At 35.8% G+C, this 23,222-nt stretch overlaps 1 protein-coding gene across 4 annotated transcripts; it reads right to left on the bottom strand.

The window, feature by feature from the left end:
- On the bottom strand, window positions 1,120-20,471 carry LOC18783078 (small subunit processome component 20 homolog). Of its 4 annotated transcripts, none has more exons than XM_020559239.1 (31): window positions 20,316-20,471; window positions 20,113-20,235; window positions 19,857-20,014; window positions 19,693-19,737; window positions 19,416-19,494; window positions 19,247-19,320; window positions 18,329-18,435; window positions 17,730-17,912; window positions 16,932-17,135; window positions 16,600-16,816; window positions 16,382-16,456; window positions 15,950-16,296; window positions 15,383-15,575; window positions 15,033-15,285; window positions 14,607-14,946; window positions 13,762-13,942; window positions 13,501-13,641; window positions 13,162-13,423; window positions 10,022-10,480; window positions 9,335-9,798; window positions 8,186-8,322; window positions 7,918-8,099; window positions 7,413-7,814; window positions 6,951-7,076; window positions 6,678-6,743; window positions 4,765-6,566; window positions 4,407-4,686; window positions 3,428-3,712; window positions 2,644-3,168; window positions 2,322-2,454; window positions 1,120-1,741 (listed from the first exon to the last, which is right to left on the bottom strand). In XM_020559239.1, the coding sequence occupies exons 1-31, from the start codon at window positions 20,382-20,384 to the stop codon at window positions 1,473-1,475; spliced, it is 8,181 nt and encodes a 2,726-aa protein (XP_020414828.1). In that variant the 5' UTR covers window positions 20,385-20,471; the 3' UTR covers window positions 1,120-1,472. The 4 variants fall into 4 exon arrangements, with proteins under 4 accessions (XP_020414828.1, XP_020414829.1, XP_020414830.1 ...); XM_020559240.1 differs by having other exon boundaries at window positions 15,389-15,575; XM_020559241.1 differs by lacking the exons at window positions 19,693-19,737; window positions 19,857-20,014; window positions 20,113-20,235; window positions 20,316-20,471 and having other exon boundaries at window positions 18,329-18,379; window positions 19,247-19,675.

Raw genomic sequence — 23,222 nt, 5'->3', positions numbered from 1 at the left:
TTTTTTCATGGATAATAATCTACCTATTATTTTTTATTATAAATTATTGTGTATCTGTGTTTTCTATAGATTATTATGTACTTATTTTTTTGGTAAATAACATACCTATATTTTTATACGTGTATATATATATATATATATATTCCATAGGTACATTATGTATATGTAATTTACAGATTTTTTTTTTTTTTTTTTTGCAATTCTAGGGGCGATATGTTAGAGGGAATGTCAACCAAAAGAAATGGCATGATTGATATGCTATTAATAGGGAGTATTAATTACAATTATGGCAGTTAATGAAATGCTTGAAATAAATTAGAAATAAAATATGAAGTCTGGTGGCAACGATGTAAAAACATAGGAATACAATGACCTCATATATCCTACTGGAGAAATTCGATGAATTACCCCTAAACGTTCACATCATAATAGTGCTGGTTGATGAGAGTTACTTCGGAAACAAAAAAAGTAAAATAAAATTTATTTTTGTTATTCTCCCAATTCCAATAAAATGCTAAAATTCAGCCCCTTCCCTATACACGACTCTAAGAAAGTTGAATACTCAGTTGATCGACCCTCAGTCATTTAAATTTGAAATTAGATTATACACATAGGCCCAGTTTGGTTCACGGAACGGATTTGATGAGAAATCATTTTTCATGTCATTTTTGAACAAAGCAGACAGAGAACAAGGTATAGAGAGGGAGAGAGGAGGACAGAGGGTTTTGAGTGCGTAGGGTTCAAGGTTTTGTTGTCTATTTATGAGGTGAAGGGCTGGAAGGGCGACGGCCCTGAGCGCTGCATGAAGTGTGGAGAACATGAAAACTAGCATTCATACTTTATTAGATAACAAAAATATTTAATTACAATTTACCAAAAGAACAGATAATTAAATATAAAGATTCCATTGAATGTTCTGACAGATATTTTCTTTGGTTAGCGTAGTACGTTTCAAGCGTGTATAGCTTACGCTGCCGGGAGAGGATTCTTTTTAAACATTTTTTCATTGGTGTTCAAAGGTCGTTTTATACCCGGGAAATAGGCTTCTCCCTTTGCAATCAAGTTTCATCATTCTTACTATAGATTAGAATCTATGGCTTGTAGAGAGAGAGAGAGAGAGAGTCCCAAAATTGATACTGTAACAATTGGAAACTGAGGCTATGAAACAGTCATAACCAACAGAAATATACAATACTATAAATGCTGCCAGTTTCAGCATCACGTCTGCACATCTTGAAATGGTATTTACATCCTATGATATCCCTATCCTGTTCTGACTTATAAAAAAAATAAAATAAAATAGATTCTACCTAAGCAAAACTGTAATGACAACTTATATTAACAGAACTAGAGCCGTTACAAAAATTAATCTCTCAACCGAAGTAGCGTCCTATCGTAGCCGCCTAATGACCAAAGCAGAAAATTCACCAGAGTGAGGGTGGTCCAAGAAGTGCATTGGCTTTTTGCAACATCTACTTTGACTTGGAATGCGTCCATCTCCCCATTTTCATTGTCATAATCTTCCTTTTCTTGTTGGCACGATGCTTCTCCGCAATCCTCAATTTTCTCTTTGCATTTTGCATAGGATCGGTAACAGCCATGCGCTTTTCTTCATGTTTCCTCTTATCTCTCTTTGCCTTGAGATTCTTCCGGATGTCATTGTAAACCAGTACATAATTTTGTACGCCTAGTTTATTTCGTACACGTTCAGAAATTTCTTGCGCTAATTGCTTCATATTTTCTGGTAGACAATATAAGACCAAGAGATAGCAACTTGTCAGATGGCACTTCAAAATATAGATAAACAATAGGAACATGAGATAGGGAGCTATCTTATTCTATTCAATATAGTAGATAAAGATTGTTTTGACATTTCGTGATATTAAACCACTCATGAATTCAACCAAAAATAACTACTCAAATATAAATAAAGTTTGAAACAAAGGTTTCACAGGTAACTCAATTTTGATTTTGGAAGCAAATTTATAAAATGGCCTTCCTTAGCAGAAACCAAAGTGTATGTATACCCTTCCACTTTGACTGAAAAATTAATAGTTCAAACACTTGAGCCCTCATCAATGCAACGTTGCATAAAAAGGCCACGTACAATAGGATCCATACCAATAATTTGTTGTGTTCTAGCTGTACTAGAATTGTCGCAGAGGGATGCAGATATGGCATGCAAAGAGCCCGAATGCAAGCTATTTATTGAGGCAGCGAGACCCTATAGCTTTTAGGATATGCAGGACCAACTTTCCAGATACTTCTACTGTATGCAATTAAAATGGCAACATGGGGAAATAGTGAGACACAAAACTCACCAGGAATCACTCTCCCAGAAAATCCTTCGCAAACTTTATACAAGGGCAGCAAGATTTCAGAGGCATGAAGCAGGCAGTCTTCCTGACTTATTTCGGATGAAATTTTTCCAAAACTATCAAAGACAATTTTCATCTGCATGGAACAATTACACTGATTTTTATCCCAAAAAAAATACATACTAGAGAATTTCAATGTCACCAATAGTAATAGCTATTTTAGTGAATAAGACCAAATTTTAAAAAAATGCTCCTATGCCAAGAAATGTTCCAAAATGTCTACAAAAAAAAAAACAAAAAACAAAAAAGTTTAAGAGGGACAAACCTGAATAGCCTCCATTTGAAGGGCAATTTTTCCCATTTTTTTGAGCAGGCTGGAGACAAGCAAGTACCGAATATTCGTAGAGGGGCTTTCATTATTTTTGTTGCATATTCCAGAGGTAAGAGATAAAAACATGATCCTTCCTTTTCTAGCATCGAGCAACTCAAAAGCTTTAAGAAAACAGCCCTGCTCATGTTGTTCAAGGGTGGACCAGAACTGGGTGGGATCTGCACACTCTGTTTGTCCCACCAACGAATGCACCCCACAAATAGTGGACACAAGATTTTGCGTAATCAAATTACTGGCAGCATCATCAACGAGCTGTGTCTTCATTTGGCAGCAGAGATAAACAGCTATCATGAAAAGTCTACTTGGTCTAATAAGATAGTAAGTCCCAAATGGTTTTTCATGATTTTTAGAGCATGCCTCTGTGACAGCAGCAAAGTAGAAAGCTACGAGGCGACAGGAAATGCAACGTAACCACATGTGTGGATGCAGCAGTAATTCACAAATTGCTTCCCATATATCCTATTTAAGCAAAAGAATGGAACAGTTACAACAGAGAAAAAGGGATTAGAACATCTTCAATGCCCAGATTATGAATATAAGTTTATCTATTATGATCATCTTTTCTAATATTTTATGATGAAGGATAGCATATTTGACATAGAACTTCTGGACTACCTATTTCTAAATTACTATATTATAAAGTTACAATTCGTTTGAGGGATTTTTGAAATACCATTAGTCATTGCAATGTTTTATGATGTGTTAACTAATGACATACCTCAAGATCCCGATCAAAGCATAGACCATGGAACTGATGCAGAATTTTCTCCAGCATCACTAACGAATAATATGCCTCCTTCCATAAAGGAATGTTAGTTTCATTAGAAAAATCTAGTTGCCCATCAGTGACTGCATTGATGGTAGACTGTAAGATACATTTAGTCACTGGTAATATTCTGTTGATATGCTTATGAAATTCTTTCTCCATGACTTCAACTGGCAATATTTTGTTGATATGCTTGTGAAATCCTTTCTCCATGACTTCAACCAGTAATCCCAAAACCTATCAAATAGACAGAAGACATTAACCAAGAGAAATGTGAATGAACCACAAGCAGAGTCGGTATAAAGCTATGATAAAGGATTTGGAAAACAACTATGATAATCTCCTCAAAATTAGGATTACAAGGTTTGACACTAAAACATGAGACAGCACAAACAGAGGCAAAGAACAATGCAGATCCAATTTTTGTAGACATTAATCAGATCCCACATCACTCAGGAAAACACATGCATCACCCATTGAGACTACATGCTTTCTGACATACAGTATGCACTCCGAATATGAAACTTCAGGCAAAGTGACTTTATCTCCACATTCTTTTCTTATTTAACAAACTCCAGATGACAAAATTTGAAAGAGCTTTGGGATATATGGCATAGAGCATTGGGCATATTGTATCAGTTAGACTCCCCCGCACACCAACCACATTCATTTAAAAGTGCTAATAACATTAGCATACTGAAAAAGTTCTTAAAAAAATACATATAAAATTCAGTCAACTTCCAAGATTACTTTTTGTCTAGATAACAACCTTACATATACCTAAATTGTGATATTCTTGAAAGCTAATTCTTCTCTACAATTGGTGAACTATAATCATGACACAGTACATGGAAGAAGAGTAAGAAATCACATCATTCAAATAAGAAGGCTAAATAACTTTAAACTTGAGAAAAAAATGAAAAAAATTTACCTGTGCTGCAGCACTCCACAGTTGTTGCTTTGCACCCAAATACCAAGATAGGCTGTACTCAAGAATGGAACGAAATGAATGTAGGCTTATATAGCCGGTGAGACATTTTATCGCTGCACCAGCCAAGGAACGAACTTCATTATCTTGATCATTAGCCAAGCAAACCACCAAATGGACAAAAAAAGTCTGGGATTGCTCATCTACAACGCCTTTTGGAAATTTAACAATAATTGTGTGGAGCATGTCAAGCACGGATTTTCTTCCACTCGAATGCTCATACCTGTGAAAAGAGTCAAGCCATCATTAAACAAAACAATAAGGAAAGAAAAAGTTTTCTTAGGCACTACTAGGCACTCACCTCAGATTTGACAGCAGAAAATCTAAATGCTGTTGCAAGCGTTTTTCAGAGAGACGATAATCAAGTAAGAATTGCAATAAAATCTTGCTACATTTGTGACGAATTGGTTCTACTTGGCTTGTTACCATCAATTCTGCAACTCTAGTTACAAGATCATATATCTCGGGAACAACTAGCTTGCGGTTAAGAATTGCCTTTAGAAGTGAAAGAGCAACAAAGGAGGGATTCTTCTCAAGATCAACAAACAGTGGAAGCTGAATCAACAGATGTAGCTGATCAGATGACAGAGTGATTTTGGTGCCGCACAAAAGTACAGTCAACAGCCTCAGACATGACTGCATTAGAGAGCTGCCAGTATTAACTGAACTTTCAGCAATACCAAACAGTGCGGCCTTAATATTATCTGCCTGAGATTCGATGGCAGGCAAAGGCAACCTGACAAGTGGGGTGAGGCATCTAAGTGATGCAGATACGACATCTTCATACTTGGAGTTCAAGCACTTCCCTAACAGTAAGACGAACGGATCTAACATTGACAACATTTGTGCATCGTTATATCCCAATTTCAAATTCTTTATGCGCTTCTGAAATATCCCAAGAGCAAACACTGAAATAAGATGTGAACATACTGATTTAGCACCTGCAACACAGCCTGACGAAACAGCTTTTCTAGTCAAATCATTTCGACGGCGTCCATTTACACGTGTAATAAACATATTCTCACCCTGGCCATTTTCTTCATTTATTCCATCTTCAATCAGACCATATACAAATATAAATAGGTCAGTCTGATCAACAGTTGGATTGTATTCAATACCAGCCGCTATGTGAGTTAACATACTTTCCAATTTTGTCTTGGTTTTTGGTGTCAAATGTTTCTCGAATTGAGCAGTAACAGGGTATAGAAGTTTCAAGGCGTGGCTTTTGAATGTTATGCTTTGAGCAATCAATCTCAGGGTTTCAAAAGACTTCTGCTTCTTAGTTTCTTTCATCTTGGAAGCAATCTTTTCAACATCTTTTTCCTCAGCAACGTCTCCAAGAATGTCATTCTGTACAATATAAAGGAGATCTTCCAAACAGTAGTCCAATTTCCCACTAATTGGAGTCACAAGAAACTTTGACAAAATAAAGTTCAGTGTGTATCCCAACACATGTAACTCATATCCCCGTTTCAATGTACTTCGCAAAACCTTGACTATAAAATGTAAGTATTCCAGTCCCAGCTCCTTCAAACAAGCGGCCAAAGCCGACCTAGCTTCTTCACGGATGCTTTCTAATCGATTCTTCAAAAAATTTGAAATTCGATGAACAATGCTAGGAAGCTGTGAGTCCATTACATCTCCTGGTAGCAACCTTAATACTCTCAGTGCAGCAAGATTGATGTTAGCATTGACCTTCTCAGAATCACTCAGTAACTTATGTATCTTAGGAAGCACAACTTTTTGAAGGCATGTCTGTATTTCATTTGCCGAAACAGAACTACGACATCTACGCAAGATTGACGTGCCAGAATCAGTGGTCCCTGTGTTGGAAACATTATCCAAAGAGTCGTTGGCATCTGAAAAGTGAAACTGGTCCAAGATAGAACAGATGAGCCTCAGAAGGAGCTTTTGTTTATTAGGATTCTTGATCATCTCATTAAAGCATCTCATCAATAATGAGTAGTATGAATTCCATTCCATGTGACTGGAGATTGAAGCAAGGGCCTCTATGCAGACATTTTTTACATGTTCCCCTTTTCCTTCATGCTCCTCCAGCAACATATTGAAAAAGAGGGGTACAAACACTTTCTTTGTGATGCCCTGGATGTGATATCAGCAAAGTAGATTTTAGTGACTCGGTTGAAAACTCTGAGAAGTGAAACAAATCACCAAATTAATTTTTGAGGTAATAAAAACAGAGACAAAAATAACCTCTGGCATATAGCTGGCGTTGATAACATTCCTAAAGCGTGACAAAGCCCTTGCTCTCCTATGTTTCTGCACAAAGAAAAGTAAATACGTGAGGAGACTCATCACTCCTTTTCAAGACAAACATTTCCTCTGAATTGATCGGCAATTGATTTTTAAAAAGAATATAACATGTTTTAATTAAGAAAAAATGACCACAGATATGTTTTAATTAGGAATATAACATGTTTTAATTAACATGTTTTAAAAAGAATATAACATGATGCAAAACTTCACCTGTAAGTGAACGATATTGTTGAAAAAATCAATTTCAGCATCTTCATCACAAAGAGCCTTCAATGAACCCAGATTTGCCACTTCTGGGAGTTTTAACACCATTTCTCTTAGTAAATCAACCCATTCCTGAAACCACACCAGTCAATCATAAAGAGGGTGAAGTATAGAAAGAAGTGTATCTTGGAGTTGCAACAAATCAGATAAAAAAAAATTTTGCCAGTAATTTAGGCTTTTTTTTTTTGGCCATTAACTTGGGCATTATTATTGCAATGAATTTTTAACACATAGCGCAACATTTGTCCTACATTAGATCGGAACTGACTCTTTGAAAAGTTCTAGTTACACATGCATGGTCTGTTAATGTATTTACAGGAGGTTGTGTGATAGTGCAGATTTGACTTCGTGTTAAATTGGCATTGATATACCGTCAGTCCTGCAGGAAGATAAGAACAAACTTATTACCTTTTTAATAGAAATTCCTCTCTTCAAAGCATTACCCATATGGTTCAAGAGAAACTTGCTTGTTATTCTCTGAATGCATGCTCTTGTCCAATAACAATTATCAGAGGCCAACATCTTGTCAGGCATATCAGGCATTTCACAGTGGTTGCTCACCACTTGGCCAAGTATTAGGGCAGCAAATTCAACAAATGAACGCAATGACTTGTAAGCACTGTGCCTCAAGATTAATTCTTCAGATGACATGTCATAGACACAATGAGACAAAATGACCAATGCATGATCCTCTCGAATTGTATAGAATATATCAACACTGATCTTTTCATAAGCATTGACAACATTGTCATAATCCAGGCTACCCAATTCTGTATTAGAGGTTGCATTCAAGTCCTGGACAAGTTTTGCCTGCATTCCTTTGAAGAGTTACGAGAAAATAATGACAAAATTTAAAATTACAAAGCCAATGAAATTCTAATAAAAGAGGGATAAAGAGGGGTTCACACAGTACCACAAAGTGAACAGAAGGGTCTACTCTAGCAACAGCATCCAGAAGATCACAGATAAAAACACGCTTATCTAGATCAGTAGAAGTAAGTAGGGGAGATACTGCATTCAGAATTTTATTTGTAATCTCACTCCCCAATACTGGAACAATATCACGAATTACTTGCACCACTTCAAAACAAAAATCTGCAAAGTAAACAGAAGACTTTAAGTATCTGAGGTGGAAATCCTTCATTAAGTACGAAAGCTGAGATTTTTCAAGATATAATTACCTGAATTTTGAGTTCCATTTGCTAAAACTGGAAGCAATATATCCACAAATTTCCTGGCTGGCACTGCACTTTTTATATACTTCGGTAAAAATTTGAAAATTCTTGTTTCTGCGTCTCCTGGGTGTTTAAACAATTTCCTGGCAGTAAAATCGCATGTGACAAACATGGCATATAAGATGACATCCTTTCTTTTCCACAAAATACTTAAAACAGGAAATTATCAGTGCAGAATATAGATGAGAAATGTAGTTAAGGTTAATACGGAAATCAGAAAAATGGAGGCCAAGGCTGTCAATCCTATCAAGGTCGGCATAAACAAGAAGATTCGTCAATCATCATGCTTAATGATAAGAAATGATCAACAAAGTTTATCTCATGGACATTCAATAAATATTCATAATGAACGCTGGGGAATGCTACTATTCTTAATCTACCTTCATCTTAATACTAATAAAGAAACTAACAGATAACACATGGTGGTAGCCAACTTAGCATCAATTTGGCAGCATCACAGAAATCCGGTAAGCGAAATGAAACAAACTATTTGAAAAGATGGTCCTTTTGGTTATCAGAAGAAAGCATAGCAAGGGATTCCACATATCGAACAGTATGTAAAAAGTTTCAAGCACATTGTATAACGGGACCCATAATTTGTACTCAACCTACAATCTATTTCATGGCTATTCATTTAACAACAGAACAATGTTAATCAAGTTTGCAAATTGCTGTCCTTGCTAAATTTTTTTTTTTCATCACCTTAACTGAACATCGAAGCACATACATGCAACAATCACACATTGTAGAGTTAATGTAACGATAAGAGTCTTAACTCTTAAGATGTAGCATTAACGAAAAATAGCAAGTCAGCTGCCTATAACTAGCATAGATACTTCTAAATGCCCAAAACTAGGGTGGATTTGGAAATATAATCCTGTAAGCCACACGAAAGCATCCATTGTGTCATACAAGGGAAAAGAAACACCAAGAAGGTTGAGTTCAATGCAAGAAAAGCAAATACTTCAAAGGAATTCTCTGCAGATATACTTAAATAAAGCAAAATGTCTCATAGCATGCACATCATGAAGGTGGCACCACTGCTTAGTGTTGTGCATGTGTGTCCATGTACACAGAAAATGACCCCATTATTACCTCTTGGTAGCATTATTACTGTGAAAAAGACTATGCAGGCTATCAATAAGTGCTTCAAGGTTCGGGAGTATAACTCTTTTTACAGCACTATCTTCATCATCCAACTCGTGATCAAGATTCAAAAGGTTCTCAACAAACTTAAGAACGCAAGATACAATAGCTTCAGATGCTGACATGACGGTTAGAATTGAGAGTATATCAGGAACAAGTTTTTGTTCCCTATACAGTAGTGGTACAAGTTTTTGGCTTCTAGACAGAGCAAGAAAACAAGAGAATAGTGAACTAGGTTTCTGGCCGCTGGGTCCTTCCTGCTTGAAACCATCAATTAAAGGCTTGCATGACATGAAGAATAAGTCCCAGAACTCACAACTAAATTCATGATCTTCATACTTATTGAGAACAAAGGATACAATTTTCAGACATAAAGACCTCAAATCCTTTAACTGCCTCAAAGTTGTGGAGATCTGCACATAGACCATAAATTGCTCAGTAAATTACAAAGAAATTGTTAACTCATTGTTAACTCAATTTACAGCCAAAAGAAATTATGTTTCATATGCCATGTAACTCAATTTACTGTCAAGATGGTGGACATCTTGTCCGTGACCAGACACTCTGTAATTCACTAACTATTATTTAATAAAGTGTTTGTTTCTTCTAAAAGTAAATAGACAAATGAAGTATTACCAAAACATTATTTTCCACTGCACTGTCTTTTCCAAGCAAAGTAAGGTCCACATCTGGATAATTTTCAACCGAAGATCCATTGCCTTTGGCCACATCAAGACTTAAACTGCAGCTTCCTAATATTCGAACGACACATCCCATTAGAAAATCAAGAAAGGGGCCAACACGAGATGCATCAAAAACTCCAAGGATATCTTCAATCACATGAAGAAAACCAGATCTTTTCTTCCAAGATAGGGCTGATATATTGCTCAAAGTGAAATATTTTAAGAAATCCAATGCTTGAAATTCAGCCAAAGAACTGTTTGGCAAGGTCCAAAACCAGCTTGCAGCACTGTCACTTCCCATTGAAACAATTTGCAAGGGCTTTATTAACAACACAAAGAAAAGAGGAAGCTTTTCAACTTCAACTTGAGCTATGAAACTAAGAACTGCCTTCCGATGATTTACTCTTGAAAGCTGAGAAAGATATGAAAAGTGTCATCTGTGGTAATTTAAACTGCAATAATGATGAAAAATGCTGGAAATATTGGCATTCAAAATTTATGGAATTATCAATAAAATAAAAAGAAACGAATGAACACGTATTCTAGTGAAGCATTTGGGAATGTAAAATCAACCCATAACACACCAATTAAACATATAATTCATAAAATAGTACAATTATAACAACAATAAGACACGTCAAGGGGGGAAACAGTTTATGTACACATGGCCATGAAATTTGAGTACGAATATGCAAATACTTCTTTTGTGTATGTGCATGTGCGTGCTAGTGTGGGTATGTGTGTGTGTGTGTTTATGAAATTACATAAAATACTCATCTAGTCCAGTTTGATCTCAGGCCAAACATAAGAAAGTTGGACCCTTAGTCCTTAGGTACATGACAACCTCATAACATATTTTTAAATTATCTGCCCATAAGTTCTTAAAATTCATACTAACAATCTTGTTTATTATTTTTATTTTTTTGAATAGAAACATTTTTATTCAAATTGTAAGGATCAAAACAAGGGCATTTAGAACGCAGATAAAAAGAAAAAACACTAGCCAGTGAAACAGACACAAGGCCACTCAACACATATCTAACCAACCAAACATAAAACAACCCCTTAAGATACTACGGCCAGCAGATTGCGCATAATGGTAGGATAGGGTACATCCTTAAAGGCAAGGGAAGTTGATGCCCAAAGGGCAGCCCAAAACTTCACTCTATCCCATAATTCTGCCACTCCCACTCCCTTATAATCCTCAAAAATTCTCCTGTTACGTTCCAGCCATAGGTTCCAAACCACTGCCTGCATCAGACTACCCCAGAGAATTTTGGCTTTCTTTCCCCTTCCCAAAGCATCAATTCTGATGGAAAAAAGTTCAAAGCAGCCTTCTGGTATTACCCACACCGTGTTGACTTCCTTCAATAGTGTTTCCCACAACTTTAGAGAGAAAGGGCAATGAAGAAGGAGATGGTCCACGCTCTCCCCTGCCTTATTACATAGAGCACACCAGTGAGGGCTGATGCACAAATAGGGACAACGTCTCTGTAATGTATCACCTGTATTTAGTTTTCCCAACACCGCTTGCCACACAAAGATCTTAACTTTCGGAGGAGTCTTGGCCTTCCAAATTTGAGTGTACGGGGAGAAGATCTCCCCCTCACCACAATTCTGAATATGAGAACAGAGAGAATGGCAGGTGAATAGACCAGAGGGGTCAAGCTTCCATCTTCTCTTATCCAATCTGGAAGTGATCAACCTCACACCCTCCAATAAATCCAACAATCTAGCCGCCTCCGTTATCTCCAATTCATTAAGATTCCTCCTGAAACCAAAATCCCAACTGAGAGAGAACCCATCCGAGCCTGTAAAAGAGGAAATATTGTGGTTTTGCTTCCTGGACAAATTGAAGAGTCTTGGAAACACCTCTTTCAAAACACCACCCCGGCTCCAGTCATCCTCCCAAAATCTGACCCTAACTCCACAGCCTACCACGAAAACACAGCCTTGAAGAAACAAATTATAGCCGCTAGAAATGTCCCTCCAAGGGCTGCGACAAGATCCCCGAGTCGCAGGTTTAGCATCCCACCCATTTGTATCCAATCCATAAATACTTCTGATCACTTTATGCCAAAGAGCATGAGGTTCGTTAGGAAACCGCCAAAGCCATTTTGCCCTCAAAGCCGCACTCCTAGCCCTCAACGAACCCACCCCTAACCCTCCACAGAATTTTGCCTTGCCCACAACCTCCCAACTCACAGCGTGGTTTCTTTTCCCATCCAAACCTTCCCACAAGAAGTCCCTCATAAGCTTCTCGATTCTATTGGCTACTCCAATGGGAATTCTGAAAAGGGACATGTAGTAGATCGGAATACTACACAACACAGCCTGAATCATTGTGAGTCTTCCCCCTTTGGATAGGCAAGCTCGCTTCCATTTTTGTAATCTATTCTCCACCTTTTCCACAACGGGATCCCAAAATCTTGTTTATCAAGGGCGTGTTTATCTTTCCCACAATATGTTCTTTTACCCCGGTTCTGAACTGTTCTCAACCAAGAGGCTTTCGAAATATTGAAGCCCAAGTTACAAACTCATCTAACTTCCCTAGCATTCTAAACACCACATACATCCCTCCAAGGGGAAACTATGGAAATGAACTGATGGTGGTCTCACATTTAGATGTTTGAGAGGATTTGTTCCCTTGTAGGTATATCACTGATGACACTTATATGTTTATTCATTTCCTTTGCACATTCAGATCAAACCTGCCATAATCTTTTATCTTACACCTAAGCTTGAAGGAATTATGCGAGAGTATGAGGACACCACGGCTAAGCCAAAAGGAATAAACTAAATTTTTGTAAAGTTAGGTGCTAAGTGTTGTTTAAGAAGACTAAGTTTTACTAACAAATCAATTTGTTCAATCCTAATATTTATCTAATCATACACAAGATTCTCCTCGATAGACCCACAAGGTGTGAACTGATCATTTAATTCTGATGAAGGCCTTCTTTATAGAAGACCTTCTACATATGATACATTATACAAATATATACATGTATGTAAACATAATAGAACATATTTTTGAGAACCACAGGTCCAATAATGATTAAGATAAACGATATCACAAGTTAAAACTGAACATACCTTCTGAGAAGCATGTTTCTTCAATTTGCGAACTTTGGGCATCAGAAGACGGATAACCATAGGCACAAGGTCAGGTCTGTGTTCTTCTTCAATTAGATTAGACTCTCTGGATAAACTCCATGTTGTTAATTCTTCTCTCAAATTATGGAAGCTGGCTAGGTTTTTCAATTGTTGACTATATGGGAGCAGGAAATCATCTTTCCAGATTAACAGGCAATCAAGAACCTTTGTCTGTATTTCAGCATCATTTTCATCCAAAAGCCTGGCACCCAGGAGAAAATTAATCGGTCAAATAAAGGGTCAAAAATTGGAAATTATATATATGAAATTTGCACCAACCTATTTTGTAAGACCTCTTTAAGAAACTGATTCTGATAGAAGGACTTAAGGCTGTGCATCAGTTTCAGCAGGTTTAACCATTCTTTGAGGACACCTTTCCACTCTTTGCCTTTACAAACACTCGGATTGAAAGACCCGATGCTGCAGTCACAAAATAAAGGCCAATGAGCCCACAAAAATATTTTGACTAAGGGCTGTACAAAGTTCAAAATACCCAAGAACAACTATTCAGTAAAAAGTATAATGCCAACTGACAATCACCTTTTAAAGTCTTTGCAATTGTAGCCCAGAAACTTTAAAAACAAAGGTATAATCTGACGAGACTTGGATTCAATTATGGTTGGAATTCTTTGTAAAGATTGAAGCAAAGAAGATAATACTGCTGCAGAAGGCGTACTATCAGACTTGGAAGTAATACACAAATTAAAGCCTTCAACCAGATCTGCAAAACAGAAACAGGATAAGACTGATCATCGAAGAGAACAACTTCGTAGCCATTCAGTGAAGGTGTATTCACATTTCAAATATATATATACGAGAAACTGATGGGCAGAAGTCATCCTTGAAAACCGATTACAAAAGCGTGTCCTTGTGTTTATACACTACACAATAAACATCTTATATATACCTAGGCAATGTGAGACTATTCGAACACTCCCCCTAAGGCCAAGGCTAGTCAGCTATACACCTCCAAACAAGGGGAGAGACAACACAGCCCAACTTTCCTGTGCATACCATGTTAACCAATGGGTAGAACTGATCCAGGAAAACCAGTTTATATAGAAAGGGTGCTCATATCAGAAAGCCCAAAACTACCCCTGCAATGTGGGACTATGCTGGCTATCCAAAGGGATCATGTCCAACCAATACAAAGAAAACTTCAAAGGTCCAATATTGCTCCAAAAAAAAAAAAGTAGATTCTTATCAATATCACACAACCCACTTATTAGTATCAAAAAAACCTTCCCGTTTTTTATCCTTGACAGAGAGAATTTCCTTAAAAAAAGATGAAAACCAACCCAGGAAGAAGCCTAACAAAATGACCAAAGGATAATTATTCATTGTGATTAATACAACATAACAGAAAGAATCAAGTTGTGACATACCACTTGACTTGTTGGTCAACTTAGAATTTACTTCCTCAACTTGATCAAAAGACGCTTGAAATCTCGATAGGCATTGTTCAAAATAATGAACTAATCTCTCCCATACAAGTCCAGTATTTTGGCTAATCAGAACTGCAAGGCACTCTGATGTAGGATTCCAAAGATAACTAAACCGGTTATGGAAGATACCAATCATCCCATTCAAAACAAGGGGCAGATAAGCTTCAGCTATTCTTCCAGTGGAGAGGCCCATCTGTATTCTAGAAATCAATAGAGTAACTTTCCTACTGGTAGAAATTGAAAGCGGAGTTAACTCGATTGAGAGGAGGAGTGGAAGAACCTGATATTTGAACCAAAATCAGTATGGAATTTCGTATATAGAATATTAAATTCTAACAAGCATAACATGAAGAAACAGAAGCATACATTAAAGCCTTGGTTATCCACATGACAAGTAGGAGAAACTTCAGTTCTCATTTTCTTTGCAACTGGCTCATCCTCTGTGCAAATATTGCAATTTAGAGTTTCATAGTGGCACAATATTCTAAGAGTTGAAGCACGAATCCCTCTGTCTGAGTGGCACAAATTATCAGCAAATATGTCCAAAGCAGCTATGGCTTTATCTGCTTGTAGTTCTGGATGATAAGTTCTAGCCTTGGTGTCTCCTTCCATAATAGGCCTAATATTTGAAATAGCAGGAGGTTGTGTGAACGCATGGTTTTATACACAATTAACTCTAAAAAGGGGGAAAATCTACATTACACGAATATTCATACCCATACACGGAATCCAAAAAATCAGCAACAGCAACCAACACTTGTGGACATGATTTGTGTCTATTTCCAAGATGCAAAAATCTGCTTGTTTCGTCAAGCTCAGATTTTTTACCACGAGTAAGTTTGTAATAGGAATTTAAGGTAGCACCAATTAGGCTCTCCCAAGTGTGTTTAGGAAAACCTGCAATATTGTCTGCAAGAGTACCATATGAAAAAAAAAAAAAGTCAAGCCCGAGAAAATGGTCCAGTCATATCTGAAAACCTTCAATAAATACTACAAAAACATATTTGACTCAGCCAGTCCAACAGTTCAAAATATCATATTCATTCAGACAAAAAAAATGTGGTGAAAATAAGAAAACACTGATACATATAACAATGCAAGCATTCTAATTAACCGCCAGAATAGAGATCCTGCTACAGATTTTAAAATGTGGTGAAATCATAGGTTAATGTTGCATATATATATATAAGTCTACAAGTTTTTCTAAACATAAAGCAACATGGCATCAAAAAATTATCAAGCAAAGAACCATAGGTTAAATTACAAAAGATGAGGTAGTGTACCAGCTTCAATCATCAGAATTTGATCATCTGCATCCAACAAATCCATCAACAGCGAAAAATCTTCTTCGGATTCTGCTATTTGTGGAAAGCAGTTAATGACTCCCCACAGCAGGGCCAAGTCAGCTTCATGAATTAAAGTGGATGATGAATCCCCATTTACAATACCCTTTAAAACCCCAACCCAATTGCTGATAGCCCCACGCATAAAACCTTGAATCCTTGGAACTCCTTCACGTGTTCTATCTAAGAAGGTCAAGCTTTGGGTTTCCATTTGTAGTTTTTCATTGAAGGTGAGTAACAAATAAATTACATCTTCCTGTGAAGTTTCTAATAAATCATTCATGGCCCTGAAATTCAATTGAAAAAAGTTAAAAGCCTCATAATAGATAATAATACAGAAACACTCTAGGAAAAAAAAAATATCGATCTTACCTTAAAATGTTAACTGCGAAGATATCTAGTATGCAAACGTCCTTTTGTAAAAGTTGTCGAATAAAACCTAACAAGCTGTAACAGCAGGACTCAACTATGTCAAACAAACTAATCCAAAGAAAAAACAAAAAAACAAAAAAAAAAAAAAGGGGGGGGGGGGGGGGGAAAGACAGAAACAAAAAACATCGGAAGCACAAAGATTTCGTTCAAGGCAGCACCTTGAGTTCTTTAGATCAAATACAGGAGCCCATTGCAATGAACAACTAGATATGGTTGACATATCATTGTAACTGTGCAGTCCACTAAGAATACAGAGCATTAACTGCAAAACCTTATCCACAACATCAGATGAATGTTCCTCTGCCATTGTAATGCCAGAAGGCATGATAAATGTCCGCACAAGCAAACCCACAATTTCAAGCATTTGTTGGTAATCTGTCAAATGTTACAGTCGGTAGCACAAGGAAAAGACAAACACATCATTACTAAAGAAATGAATGCTTGATAGTAAAATAAACGAGTCAGCAAACAAAAACACTGTATCACTCACCAGAAACCCTTTGGCCATTCTTGACTTGAACAGTAGAAACAAGCAATGACAACAGGCAGCTTAAACGTTCAACACCTCCATTAATCATACAGTCAGTTATTTCCTGATATAAGCAATTGAACATTATGTTCAACTCCTTGGAGTCCAAGTCATCACATAATCTTTGTAATGCAGAAATTAAGACTTCAACAACAGTGTCTGAACCTGCAGCATTGAGAGAGAGAGAGAGAGAGAGAGAGTCAGAGACAAACAAAATCAATAGAACTCCCAAAAATATTACTTACTGCAATAAGATCAATCATTAATATTTCATTTAACATAACGATGCATTCTACATAAAATACAAATTAAAGAGATAACAATAAGGTCAATAGGCTGAGCACCTTTGAATCCACTTAACAGTAGAGAATCCAGGAAAATCCAAAATTATCAACTACTAGAGGAGGATCATACATCTCACCACAAAATCTAATACAATTTGTGGACTCCTAAAATGCATGGTTGCAATTATTCAACAAAATAAACAAATGAAAAGGTAAACACGAACATACATATAATTTAGAAATACTACCAATTTTCTCTTAAACCAACCAATCATTCTTTCAAAACCTTTAAATTCTATTTGCACTTCAGACCCAAGCCAAAATCACAAACATATTCAAGTGCTCTTGGATAAGTACCGGATGAACCTTAAATGATGGTACACAATTTTCACGGATTAAATATGAATTAGTACAAGTAGTCATTTTAATACGATACAATTATATGTAAAAGCAGTCAACAACTGAATAACCTTACCCTGGCTGAAGTTTTCACCAATACCAAGTATCAAGTCGTCCATCAATAAATGCAACACTTGCTCAGCTTTAGAATGGAACCTTGATGAGGCCCCTCGCATGACAAAATATAGTAAAGCACTGACTCCATATTTTCTGACAGGTATTGATTTCTGCACAACTTCAAACATTATCTTTTTGACACCTGCACCAATTCAATGAAGAGGAAAATTTATCAATTGCCGTGAAAAAAACTTAATTGAACATAACACTAGCATATATGGCATATGGCCAACAATTTATAGTTATCTAAACTAAAACTATATCTTCAGCTACAAGTGATTGGATTAAAATATTTTTAAAAGGACATAAAGAAGGTCACTCTTCCATCAGATGTAGTGCATCTCAAATTAGAAACTACACATTATTATCCATCATTGACAAAATACATGGGGAAAAAAACAAACAAGCATCTAGATGATAATTGTCGTGTAGAAATAAAAAGTTCTAAACACATTCAAAATAAGGCATGCTTCAAGGGGACTAGTATAGAAAATGTTTCCCCCTAGTCAACAAATTCAAAATGCGAAAACTGAAAAAATAAAATATGGCAAGGTATACCTTTTTTAAGCTGCTCAAAAGGTGCATTTCTCAGCAAGAATGACATCCCCTCTGCCATAAATTCTTGGATGTAATCTTTTGGATAATATCTCAAATTTACAGTAACACTACAAGATATATATATGTATCATAAGAAAAGAGAATATGAACAGAAAGAGAGTAGTACATGGATGCCCACATGCAGTGAATATTGTAAGTATGGTCGTAGCATGTAAACATAGACATTTAGAAACCACCCATCTCCTTCACTTTGTAACATGCAGTGCATATTATAGGTACGGTCATACAACCTGTAAGATCAATTTCAGAGAATGACCGAACTAAACTATTGCATGCAGAGGATGTAAACTATTGCATGCAGCGGTTCATTCACATTCCACCAAATTGAATGCAACGGTATTCACAGTTTATTTCCAAACTTATGGTGGAAATTGCAATACAATCATTAGATATTCATATAAATTGGGCCAAAGAAAACTCAATACCAAAAGTTATCCTTAAAATAAGAAGAAAAGAAACATACTATTTAAGCCTGATTGGCTTTTTTTTTTTTTAATAAACCAGAAATTTGTCACAGGAATATTCTTATCATCTTTCTGAAAGTTAAAAAGGGCTTATTTTGTACAAAATCTTGTGCACGTTCTAAAGTAAGAGAAACAAAATCAATAGAACTCCCAAAAATATTACTTACTGCAATAAGATCAACCATTAATATTTCATTTAACATATCGATGCATTCTACATAAAATACAAATTAAACAGATAAAAATAAGTTCACTAGACTGAGCACCTTAGGATCCACTTAACAGTAGAGAATCCAGGAAAGTTAAAAAGGGCTTATTTTGTCTAAAATAAAAGCCTCCAGTTTGCTTTAACACATTGAAAATCAAAAGAATAAAAATGATACCAAGTACTTACTTTAGAACATGCACAAGCTTTTGTACAAGATATTTTTGCAAGTACATCATAATAGATGACCAAGATGTGAAGATCTGCATACAAAAACACCGCAAACTGTGAGTTAATGTAAAATTACATGTAAACCCCAATAAGAAAAATGAGGAAATAAACAAAAATAAAATTGGACCTGCTCAATGGCCTCTGGCTCCCTATCGGCACCACATTCGAGGAGAGACACTAGAGAGTCAGCAATCCTTGGCAAGAACCTGGCAGAAACCCACACAAGTGAAAAAAAAAAAAAAAAATTACGTGCAACTAGAGCAAAGGGTCATGATGTAATTCTTCAAGAGACTGAAAGGGCCGTCTCGAATAACCAACAGACATCATGACCAATTAAGGAAGTAAAAACAACAAACCACCAGCAGCTATAAATTAAATTCATTCTAAAGGCTGAGGAAACTCACGGGATAAAGTCCTCTAGGAGATCTCTACACAGGACTGCAATTAACCTGCTCACAAACATAGATAATTTGAAAATGACAAAAAAAAGCTCCACTCTCAGAAATTAAAAACTCCAAAGATACAATCAGATATCTCAAAAGGGTTGGCATCAAATAAGTTACCATACCTGAGAATGGGTTCAAGCGACAACCTTGCTTTCATCTGTAATCTAGAAAGGAGTTCTGAGATTATGGTTTCCTTATGCAACAACACCAAAGGCAATGTTTGGACCAATGGCGTCATTTGCTCATAGAAAGCGATGAAATCCTCAGCCGTGTTCAATTCCTACAACAAAAATCAGCACCAACAATCACAAACAAGAAAAGAAAAAACAACAAAAGCTTAAAAATTGGAGAAAAATCTTATGAAAAATAGACACATACCCTCCATTCTACGAGGCAGTCCCGGAAAAACGTAGAGCCCGCTTGCGGCTCTGATTTAACTTTATCAAGGCTTCGGAATACATCGACTTCAACTTCTTCAAGTCTCTGAGAGAAGCTCTTGAACTGCACATAAAAACCCACCAAATATCATCATGAAATTCTTTAAAAAGAACAAAGAGCGAGAAGCTTCAGAATGAGCTTACGACAAAACGACGGCGTCCTGGGGATTTGTTGAGCGACTTGACGGCCTGAGCTTGTGATGGGGTTGCCATGTTGAATTGAGAAACTGCAGAAAAAGATGAAGAAGAAGGCTTTTCGTTGGCGGAGCTGTTGGAGAATGAACGATTAGGCCTAAACCCTAAACCGCAGCAGCAAAGTCTCAATCAACCTCATAAACAAATATAAAAACGGTGGACCCGTGGTACATTTTACCCAATAAACAGAGGACCCGTGGTAAATTTATATATAAAAACGATTATAAAAATTAATTATATATACATATACAACAAGTTAAAGACTTATAAATAAATTTACCAAATATAAGGGGTGTATTTAATTGAGATTTTAATAGATTGTAATTACATGATTTTAATGTAATGGATTTAAGCCGGATTTGTAATTATCAGTCTTGATCTCTTGCACTACAAGGCTAAATCCTACTGGTAGTCTTGATCTCTGGCACGGCGGACTGTCATGGACTGGACTAAATCCTAGGACTGTCTAGGATTAGCTCGGATTGGCCTAAGCTGGATTAAGTACTGACCTACGTTTGGTGCTGCGTCGGACTAAGAAGCTGGATTGTAAAAATAGTGAAAACCTATGTTTGGTGCTGTGTCGGACTAAAAAATTATTTTTTTTAAAATTTAAAAATAATTTAAAAATAATTAAATGTAAGTTTTTTTTTTTTGTTATTATAATTACCAAACTCACATGTACATTTCTTTTCCTCCAAACTAAAGACTTTTTGTTTGTTATTAAGGTTATAAATTTCATCGAGTTTATGTATAATTAAGTCTTTACTTGTATGCAAACACAAAGAATTTGATTTATATATCAATAATAACCACCGACCACCACTCAGTTGTCTTATGAGTATTGTTGTTATTTTAAATTTTAAATTTTATTTGTTTGTGCAAAATTGAGGTTGTTATGAACAATATCATGTAGTGTTGCCCATTGCACATTAAAAACCATATATAAATTTAAATACATCCATACATCAAATATATATCCAACACTTCCATAAATCATAAATTTTTCAACCCCACATATGATCCATACTTGTCTTTAAGCAACATACTAGCAACAAAAATACATTTAAAATGAAGGGAGAATGCTTATTTCAAACAAAAAGCCACTCTAATATATGACTTGACTTGCTCATTCATCTCGAACTTTATCCAATTGCGTTTTGGTGTAGGTGTCCTTCCGTTTCATAAGTCTCACATATTGAAATAAACATGAAAAGAGCATATAAAATGGAAACATAAACAACAGGAATATGAACATAAGATTAAAAAGTGTAAGGTACTAAATTTGCATAAGATATCACTTCAAATCGCCCAATATACATATTTGCAAAATCATATTGGCGAGCAATTTATACTCAAGATAAAATTGAGATTTCATTGTATAACTCAACCAACACAACAATTTTCCAAAATCCATATATGAAAAATCATATTCTTGAGCAGTTCATTAACAAAAAATCAGATTTCATATTATAACACAACCATCCAGACACTAATTGCTCAATAATCTTTTCAGTCATACTCAAAATCAATTGTAGATTAGAGATCAATAATTCAGTTTAATATTATAACACAATTTGCATAACCATACCTGCAATCGCTCAACTGACAAGCAATTCTCAACAAGGCATTGCAATAATATCCGCATTCCATAATCAGATTACCAAAAAAAAAGGAATACAACTCCAAAAACAAAATTATTATAGGGTCAATGAGGTAAATTTTCAACCCTAAGAATAACAAAACAAAATCTTTGAATCTAAACAGAACAATGTTATTAACAGAACAAGATTCTTAGCCCATGTGTAATCAAACAATAGTGATAGCGACCACTCACCATCCACAATATGCCTCTGATGATATCCTTACAATAGGTGTGCCTCCAACAAGTCCTGTTTGAATACCATGATCCAACTTCATTTTATTTATAAAATAAAAAATAAAAAAAAAGAACTTTTATACCAGGAAAAGCAAAAAATACAGAAGAACAAAAACAAGAGTGCCCAAGAAGTTCACAGGAACACCAGAAAAACAAAACATCATGATCTGCAGACTAGTGTTAGGCATGACTAGTAATTAGTGAACCAAATATAGAGCTAGGTAGGTTTTTGAGTAAGTGATTTTACTATGCCAAATAGAGCAATGGAGAAACTAAAATTTCACTAACCAACTTGGCCTTTAAGCCCATTCAATGATTCAAGCAGTGACAACAAAGCACCTCTACAACCAAGCATAAATAGCTTCACTGTAATAATCCAATATGATCCAAAAACTGCAATATAACAGAGGAAACAAGTACTTGGCTGACTGATCCAAACAATGGAAACAATTGAAACATTTAAACCCACACAGATCCAAACAAGCCAATATGCCTTGCTAAACAGAAGTTTAACTTAAAAAAATCAGGATACAACTCTAATTTCTAAAATGGATGTCCATTTTTAGAAATAGTATAGTTTTTGAATTGCAATCCAAAACAAGGAAATTTCTCACAAAAATACTACAGCAAAAGTGAAGCAGCAAAACATAGAAATACTATAGCAAAAGTGAAGCAAATTTTTCACAGAGATACACAGATCCACATTCAAACCCTAATGCACTATTTGGTTGCTCAGAAATTGAATCTAAAATGACACATGCAGCTAAATTTTTTAATTCGATTTCCATTATCCGCTTAACTTAAGTGAAACCACTAATTATTATATAATCTATAACAGCATAAAACACAAAAATGGAAGATTTTCCCTTTTTCTTGCCTAAAATTCCCAGCAACCAAACAGAGGATAGATAGAAAATAACAACCTAACAATGAAATTTCTCAATAACTCCCAAAGAAAAAGCAATACCCATAAAAAATTA

This window comes from Prunus persica, chromosome G3, assembly GCF_000346465.2.
Source record: "Prunus persica cultivar Lovell chromosome G3, Prunus_persica_NCBIv2, whole genome shotgun sequence".
Classification (NCBI taxonomy): Eukaryota; Viridiplantae; Streptophyta; class Magnoliopsida; order Rosales; family Rosaceae; genus Prunus; species Prunus persica.
The sequence above is the reverse complement of the archived record's forward strand: the minus strand, read 5'-3'. Positions and strand labels throughout refer to the sequence as shown.

Bases quoted from the DNA above. Each gene is read 5' to 3' on its own strand.
- LOC18783078 (XM_020559239.1), bottom strand. From the start codon at position 20,384: ATGGCAACCCCATCACAAGCTCAGGCCGTCAAGTCGCTCAACAAATCC. The intron at 20,236-20,315 runs GTAAGCTCATTC...TTTTATGTGCAG, and splicing joins CAGGACGCCGTCGTTTTGTC to TTCAAGAGCTTCTCTCAGAG. The intron at 1,742-2,321 runs GTGAGTTTTGTG...ATTGTCTACCAG, and splicing joins TTCTGGGAGAGTGATTCCTG to AAAATATGAAGCAATTAGCG.